General features: G+C 36.1%; 2 protein-coding genes across 3 annotated transcripts; one reads left to right on the top strand and one right to left on the bottom strand.

Moving 5' to 3' along the window:
• The first annotated feature begins 941 nt into the window (after positions 1–941).
• Positions 942–4,693, top strand: LOC140004509 (protein IQ-DOMAIN 12-like). Of its 2 annotated transcripts, none has more exons than XM_072055494.1 (7): positions 942–1,057; positions 1,200–1,414; positions 2,012–2,147; positions 2,217–2,492; positions 2,838–3,068; positions 3,449–3,580; positions 3,722–4,693. In XM_072055494.1, exons 3-7 carry the CDS (start codon positions 2,073–2,075, stop codon positions 4,262–4,264), a joined length of 1,257 nt encoding a protein of 418 aa, XP_071911595.1. In that variant the 5' UTR covers positions 942–1,057; positions 1,200–1,414; positions 2,012–2,072; the 3' UTR covers positions 4,265–4,693. The 2 variants fall into 2 exon arrangements, with proteins under 2 accessions (XP_071911595.1, XP_071911594.1); XM_072055493.1 differs by having other exon boundaries at positions 968–1,115.
• A 236-nt stretch (positions 4,694–4,929) lies between these two features.
• Positions 4,930–6,612, bottom strand: LOC140010011 (glucan endo-1,3-beta-glucosidase, acidic-like). The gene is made up of 2 exons (XM_072056386.1): positions 6,500–6,612; positions 4,930–6,050 (listed from the first exon to the last, which is right to left on the bottom strand). The coding sequence occupies exons 1-2, from the start codon at positions 6,576–6,578 to the stop codon at positions 5,098–5,100; spliced, it is 1,032 nt and encodes a 343-aa protein (XP_071912487.1). The 5' UTR covers positions 6,579–6,612; the 3' UTR covers positions 4,930–5,097.
• Between the last annotated feature and the right edge of the window lie 2,096 nt (positions 6,613–8,708).

The following is an 8,708-nucleotide window of genomic DNA, read 5'->3' as shown; positions in this document are numbered from 1 at the left end:
AGATTAACCCTTTTATAGGAAAAGTTCCTATTTTGTTGAATATCCTAATTATGACCACTCTTACGTTAGTTAATTTTTTCTAAACTCTAAATTAATTGTATTTCAAAAAGTTCAATGCATTTGGTCTTTTTCTAATAAATAAAGGTTTGGATGTGTAAGACTCCGATCAGCACCATGGGTCAAGACATACCAGCAGAATTTGAATAAAAGTTTGGATAAGTTGGACTCCGATCACCACCACCCATGGTGGTCAAAGGCATGCCAATAGGATTATTCTAAATCCTAAATTGATTTTATTTCAAAAAGTTCAATGCATTTGATTTTTTTTTAATAAATAAAAGTTTGGACAGATTATACTTCGATAAGCACTATGTGTTAAGGCATACTAGCAGAATTTGAATAAAAGTTTGAATATATTAAGCTCCGATCACCACCATGGGGGTGGTCAAAGGCATGCTAATAGGATTCGAACATACAACCTTTTATGAGAAAATAATCCCATCTTACCAGTTAAACCAATACGATCTTTTGTGAGAAAATAGTTCCTCATTGTCAATTTAACCGACTTGTGTTAGTCTGACACATTTGGTCAATTACAATGCAATATCTAGCAAGTTGCACATAGACATGCCAAAAATTGAGATTGAAACATTAAAAGACCGTTGATAAGATGTGAAAAACATGAGGAACAAATTTGACATATTTAGAATTGTAGAATGAAATCCTAAAACCAATTGAGATTTATCCAAAATGTAACAAAATGGCAGAAGAATAAAAACAAAGAGCACGCCCTTGGCCCTGGTTGCTCCAGCTTCATCACTGCCTCTTATTGACATTTTGACACTGTTATGTTAGGTTGGCTTTGCATGCAGACATTTTGAAGGGGACAAGTGCAAAGCCCAAAGGATAAACCAGTAAATTGCGAAGAAATAGACCTTTGAAATGGTCAGTGGAAGTTGTGAAAATGACTGTTAGATGGGAGACGGAAGAGGCAGAGAAAGAGGGAGGCCCCCGTTGCTATTAGAAACACACTTCCTTCAGTCCTCAGTCCTCACAGGTCACTACCAAAAGTACCTGCAAAGGCTTCCATTATTGAGAGATCAATATTCAATGGGGTTCCAAACTTTATTCATTTACTATTATATTCTGTCTAAAGTAGCTTTCAGTAATCTTAGTTGTTTTCTCTGATATGCTTTCAGGATCACAGTTAAGGAGCGCCCTTTTGATTTAAGAACTCATCTCAGCAAGCAGAAAGAGGAGGAATTAAGTATAGTTTGGACCGTCATCATCCAACAACATTGACTTGACTTCAGAAGATATGGCAGATATTTTTCGACCATGAATGCTGTCTCTGAATTGATATGGCAGAGAATCTCTGTCTATCTCCCCTCATTTTCGCCTGTAAATTCTCCAGGTATGTCTTGCAATGCTTCTAGATTTTTACTCGTTTCATCTGAGAAAATAACTGAAAAGGCCTTCCAAATTCCGCAGTTCTTGAGTAGTCCATTGAAGGATTAATTTTTTCAAGATGTTGAGTTCCTTTGAAAACTCTTGCATGTATATTGTATAGCTAAAACTGTAACTGAAGAGACAGACAACAAATCTTGATGATAACTAAGATCTTACAGAAGGCAGAGCAAGTAGGACACATACCTTACCTTATATTAGTATTTTCTCCTGTACTGGTTCTGTTGAAAATAGTCTTCTTGTGTTGTGTTCTCATCTCGTGCTGCCTGTATCAGTTTGTTTCTTTATCTGTTTGAACAATGAATTTGAACTTGTTATGATTGTTATCATGGCATCTCTTCAGATAAGTTGATACAGGACACATGCCTTTCTTTATATTAGTATTTTCTCCTGTACTGGTTCAATTGAAAATAGTCTTCTTGTGTTGTGTTCTCATCTCGTGCTGCCTGTATCAATCAGAAAACGGGTAATTTTTATTTGTTTCCTTATCTGTTTGAACAATGAATTTGAACTTGTTATGATTGTTATCATGCAATCTCTTCAGATAAGTTGATACAGGAGTAGGAGACCGCTAAATTTGGTTGCTGAAGACTTGGGAAGCAGCGATGGCAAAGAAAAGAGGCTGGTTTTCTTTTGTGAAAAGACTTTTTATTCCAGAGACGAAACCAAAGAATGAGAAGGTTAGTTTGATTTTCTTTTTGAGTTTTGTGATTGAGTTTTAACTAATGTCTGTATGAATGAATTTTCAGAAATCAAATAGATTGGGATGGATATTTGGAAGGCTCAAGTTCAAACAGTACCCTGAAATTGCGGCACCCCAGAAGACACTGAGTGAGGCAACAGAAGAACAGAGAAAGCGTGTCCTTGCTGTTGCTAATGCAACCGCAGCTGCAGCAGAGGCGGCAGTTGCTGCTGCCAATGCTGCAGCTGAGGTTGTCAAGCTCACGAATCTCCCTCGTGAAGTTGAAAGGAGGAGAAGAAACTTGGCTGCCATCAAAATTCAAAGTTCATATCGTAGACATTTGGTGAGCATCTTAAAGAATTTTTCTCTCCTAAACTTAATTCTGTAGCAGCTGATGATACAACTACTTAAAAATCTTCATATAATTTCTTCCTTATTATATGGCATATTGTAGCTGTTTTTTCCATGAAAATTAAGATGCTGCATCTTATGAAGTTGATGATATTTTCTGCTGCTATTGGAGAGGTGTTAACTTCAAATTAGTTTGGTTTACTTACAAGCATGGGATATCTGTTCAATCCAAGTACTGTGCTTTCAATATATAGTTAGAAAAAGTTTCAAGTTATTGGGAGCCACAACTACAATGACTGATTTTTTTTTTTCCTTTTCTTGCTGTGGTTTTGTTTAGGCAAGGAAAGCGTTAAGTGCAATGAAGGGACTTGTGAAGCTTCAAGCAGTGGTACGTGGAGAAATTGTGAGAAGAAAAGTTGTCCCCAGATTGAAATGTTTGCCATCACTTGCAAAGACAGAGCTACAAATGTGTCGAATTCGAGTTCCACTTTTCGATAAAGATCTTACTGATGGGGAATGGATGCAAACTCTTAGCCCCAAAAGAAGTGTGAAATTTGAAGAACTAAAAGTAAGTTATGAATTTGATTGCAAATTTTCATGAAGTTTGAGATGACAGTTTGTGAATGATGAATCGGCTATGTCACAGAGAACAAAACTATTATCAAAGTACATCTTAAATAAATAGACTAATAATGCAGAAGAAAGTTTTCTGTGCTTTCTTGCAGCAGCTCGTTTTTGTAGGTAACATATAGTTTTTCACTGTTAATTTTGGAGTTCAGGAATAGCTTTCCACAAGTTTGGAAACATCACTAGATGAAGTGATTAAGAAGATCATGTAATTGAATTGTGAATCTTAACCTTCATACCTCATATGAAGTACCATTTCTGACTTCTGAACAAGCTAGAAGCAAAGCAAATTTCATAACTTTCCACTTTCATCATCAACAGATTCATGGCAACAGAAACATGAGCTGGGATTTGAGCTTGGTAACAAAGGAAGAAATGGACGCCTTGTGGTTCAAGAAGCAAGAAGCTACTATGAAAAGGGAGCGCATGAAGAAATACTCATATTCACATCGGGTAACTTCATTCGTATTTAGAAACTTACCGATTCATAATCTGCTGGGGCTTTTATAAGAGCCATTAGCTCTTTGTCCATCCATCCAAAAAAATAAATGAATCTTTACATTAGTTCTTTTCAAAAACTATTGTTTGTTTCAGGAGATTAGAAATGATCAAATCCTACAAGAATCAATGAAGAAAGAAAATGGAAGGCATAGCAGCCGATTTAATCAATGGAATGAAGTCAATCTTTTGGAAAGAGGAGAAAAAGAAAGATCACGATCATTTGCACATCCAAATGTTTTTGCGGGTGACACAGATAAAATGAGACAACTCAAACTGAACAGTAGTGCAAGCAAGCAGGATTCAACAGAACCAGTTATCAATTCCCCCTTTTCACTACCAAGGAGGTCATTTTGTCATGTAAAACAAAAATCAATTGGAGATGACAGCTCTTTACCAAATTCTCCTATGTTCCCAACTTACATGGCTACGACAGAATCTGCAAAAGCAAAGACCAGATCTGTGAGCACACCAAAACAAAGGCTTTTGTTATCTGAATCATTCTCAGGTCAGCATTCTCCATACAAGGTCAGGCTTTCTTCATGGCGTTCACTCAATGGAGAAATAAACAACTGTAATAGAAAGAGTGGCATTTTTCAGCCGCCGCAAACAAATTCGAGAGCATTTCGTTGGGATTAAGAATTCCAGGTCTATGTCCCTTGTCTTATGGTGAAGGCACAGGAGAATGCTGAAGAGCTTCAAGCAACTTTATTCTGGTTACTCAGCAGTTTATGACAGACTGTAGTCAAATCCTTCACTTTCTAAATGATATAACTGAGTTTCCCAGCTTGAGCAGTTAATGTTGAATGGCCACAAGAACGACTGCATTATGGTTTTCTTCATGAACTGGATGTATAGGGCATTTACATGTGTACATATTTACAAGCCTTAGTCCCCGCTTTTGTCTTCTTTTTTTTTTTTTTTTAATTTTGGTTGACCTCAAGAGGGTGTTATTGTTCCTTTCAATAATTTCTTAGTTTTGATCAAATTTTGAAGAATCGACACTCGACTGTTATTTGTGCCGCGAGCATTTTTATTGAAAAGTTTTGATGGAGATTTTGCTTTTGATGGATTAATTTTCTTTTTCCTTTTTTCCCCTCATTTTATTTGCTTCTGCTGTGATATGCTGTCAATTTTCAGTCGTTATCAGGCCTTTTTTTCCCCCTCCATCTTCAAGAAGAAAAGAAACTGAGCACTGTTTTCTAGGATAGCAATGTAGATCACCAAAAAGTACAAGATAGTTTGAAGTAGAAAAAACATCTGGGTTGTTTCCAGAACAGCGGTATAGGATAGCAATTACCCGATTTCAATAATAGTAAGACACCTCTTTATTAGAATAACGGTTTTCAGTAACATACGGGTTGGAACTTGGAATTTGAGCAACCCTTATTCAACAAGAAATTGGTATAAGATGCATTGATAAGATTAAGGAGTCTACTCCCATTCCTACAGACCTTTGGTTCCTCAGTCTATCAGAAAGTGATCTGGTACTTTGGTTGCCTATTTGGCAGAAAGAGTCCAAAATGCTTCTCATATTCTGGACTCTTTTGATCTTCATCAAACAAAGCAAAAATGTATGTTTCAATATTTCTTCGGGGCCTTTTTGGAGTTCCTGATCCCCCTGTCACATGCTCAATCAAGTTACTGTTGTAAGTTCTGGCATTATCTATTGATGTTGCTTGTCCTCCTGCTGATGGCCAACCACTCTCTGATACAACAATTTCAATAGATGATCCTCCTGCCTTTTCAAGTGCCGAGTATGTAGCATCCACAAGAGCATCGAAAAGATTTTGGTACCTTACACCATCTGGTGTAACAATGCCAGAAGATGTAAAAAGGGCATACTGAAGACTAATGTCTCTGGGATTGCCTGTGTATGCAAAGTATGGATACACGTTAACAAGTAAAGGGGCACGGTTTCTTGCTAAGAACTGAACGATGGGATTGATAAATGATCGAACTTCTTGTCTGAATATTCCAGCTGATGGAGGATAGCTCTGTCCAACTAGTCCAGTTTCAACAGCAGTGGAAACTTTAACCTGGTTTCCTAGCCCTGCTGCAGAAATTGCATTATAGATGTTTTGCATGGCAGGGAGAAGAAATCTTGTGTACTGAGCTGTGTCTCTCAGCGGACTGACTTCATTTCCAACTGCAATGTACCTGAACCTGACATTAGGATAGTTTCTGACATTGTTGTGGACCCAATTATTGGCACTAGCTTGGCTAGCAGCAATGTTCTGAAGATCAGTATTAGGGACCCCCAGTATGAGCTCAACGTTTGATCCTCCAAGGGCTTGAAGGGTTGGCCGATGTGGATCGTAGATTCGCATCCTTCCGATGTTGTTCTGTTTGCATAGGGCCACAACATCTGCTGGAGATGGCAATCTGCTACCCAGCCTTCCATAGCAAACCCCAGTCTGAGCTCCTGCATTAGATTACATGCGATATTCACTGATCAGTGAAATAATTCTTCTGAAAAAAAAAAACCATGTAAAAGTTTTTGCACCTTACTAATCTAGTAGATGAAATAAAGTTAAATCTTAGTACTTAGTAGGGGCAGTTCATGAGAAATTATGTTCTAAAAATTGGCTGATTTTGCTTGTGCGTGTGCAGCATGGCTTAGCAAGCCTTCAAAGTGAGTTTTGGAATAATACGCCTATGCTTGTAGATATGATTAGTGTGCTTAATATGCAAACAGACTTTATATTCTTAACTAAAGAAAAATTAGAGGTAGATTATTTTGCAAAAATTCTAATTTATCAGACCAACAGTCTAGATGATGTCTTGAAAAAGAAACCACAATGCTACATCTGCCTAAAATCTAATAAAAAAGACTGATAGGGAGAAGGGGGGAGGGCGAGGAGAGAGCAAGACCTGTGAAATCAAGGGTAGCTATTATCAGCAGGCCAAGCAAAATCATAATGGCCCTGGATTGTGGTTTTGCACTAACCATGGAGATAAAAGGAGATGGTGCTGTAACACTTTTCTTGTGCTACTTAATGCTTAATAGCAGCACTGCAAAAGCTCCCATTTATAGTGTGGGAGGAATCAAAAAGAAGATTAAAATAAGATAGTTAAATTTAATAAACTCCAATGCCGGTCAATTCATCAGTAATGATAAATCTATACCAAAAAAACTCTCCTAAGTTTGCCAACTTCTGGACTCATTCTCAGGTTTTAATATTCAGTCAAAAATAGAAAATCTTGCCATGTCCTAGATGAGATTGCTTTTCGCAATCGACAAGATAATAGTCTCTTATAAGCCGCCTTGATTTGCTTATGAACTTGGACAGCAGCATGTTTTCACTGGGTACAGTGTCTTATTTCAAAGTGCTACGTTTGCAGAAAAACTTTTCTATGATACAATAAAACAGTATGGTTCACTTCAAACAGTTTCCAGCAACTCAGTTGGATAATGACACCATGCATATGATGCTTATAAACTCCTACTTGAAATTTCATGGCACAAACTGCAAGGCCACGTCTAGTTTTCGTGTGGAAAATTGTTAGACAAATAAATTTTCTGGCCCAAAATCTGAAACGCAATAAGGACTAAGAGGCATTATCTTTAAATTCAAGAAAACTAGAAGAAATATTCTAATGTTGGTTCCCTTAATGACATCGAAGAACAATGTGTCAAGATTGTTATAGACGTCGAAATGTTGTTGCATGGTGACGCTCGTAGTGTAAAAAAGTGGGAAAAGACCAGAGAAAAATTAAAAGGAATTCTGTGCTGAGCAGTGCAAATTGACTAAAATGATTCCAGGATTTAGTCCATATCTTGGACATGGAATGTTGTGAGACCAGAGAAACAGTCAAAACTTGGATAACATCGGACGTTTCCAAGCTAACAGAGGCTAACTTCTGTCTCTTCTACTCTCAAAGTCAAAGGTACAACTCCATTGAATGCCCGCCCTTCAAATAAAGTAAAGTAATCACAAATGAATTTTAGTACAATGACAAAAGCAACAACAGCTTTATCAACCAGCATCTACTTTTACTTTGGGAATACCTATTGAAACATTTTTCAAATACAAAAGTTCAGTCTCTTTCCATGAATTGGTGAATTATATTAGACAGTGTTTCTTTGTATAAAGTAAAATTAATCTTCATAAATTTCATCATAAAAGTGACATAGTTAATACAAATAAAAATATGGGAGAACTAAAAAAATGCAGGGTTGTCTGTCTGCTTGGCTAGTCAAGCATGAGCTAACTCATAGACTTTTGGGATTTGACTATCAAGGAATAGAAGAGATTTTACAAATAAAGTCCGAGAATTGACACACTATTATTGTTATTTATATGTATATGGTTACAATTATCTCCATTCCCAATGCGCCTATATGATGTAGCCCCCGGCTGGCTATTAGATGGTGTATATCACTTTACGAGAATAGAGTATGGTATGAATCAATGAGAAGAGGTATGGATAATAGTATTTATTTAAAAGAGGAATCCTAAAATTCCGTCTGAAAGGGTATGAAAAAGTGTGGATTTTCAGGAACAAGAATCTTATGATATGTTGGGAATCTCTTATGATAATCATCCAACTTGAAGAATAGATGTATGCTCTAAAACCAATCATACCATGATGCAGAAATTGTAAACATCTAATTGGGTCACATTCTAATTATTAAACCTATGAGGTATCATTATCATTACTATATAAAAAGTACCATGAGTTTTTGGTAATTTGGAGTGTAAATATAAGCACTCTTGTGATCTTGACTTTCACTATGTCAATTATATCCTTATTTATTGATGATTGAAATTTTATATTATGCTTTTTAATTTATTTTGATGATTAAAATTCATTATATCATATCTACTGATTTAGAAGAAAGTAATAGTTGATGACAAGACAAAATATTAAGTATTAGACACCAAGTAGGATCTATTCTTAGTTTTCTATTTGTCCAAAATACCATTCTACCTAATAATTAGATTTATTGCATTTTAATTATAGCAATAATTGTAGCAGTTAGAAAAAAATTGTAACCTTAATTAAATTTGAATTATGAAGACAATAAATAAAATATCACACTCCAAACTAATGTGTCTTTAAAAAAATAAAATAATTA

This window comes from Coffea arabica, chromosome 6e (assembly GCF_036785885.1).
Source record: "Coffea arabica cultivar ET-39 chromosome 6e, Coffea Arabica ET-39 HiFi, whole genome shotgun sequence".
NCBI lineage: Eukaryota > Viridiplantae > Streptophyta > Magnoliopsida > Gentianales > Rubiaceae > Coffea > Coffea arabica.
Note: the sequence above shows the minus strand (reverse complement) of the source record. Positions and strands in the feature narration are given on the sequence as shown.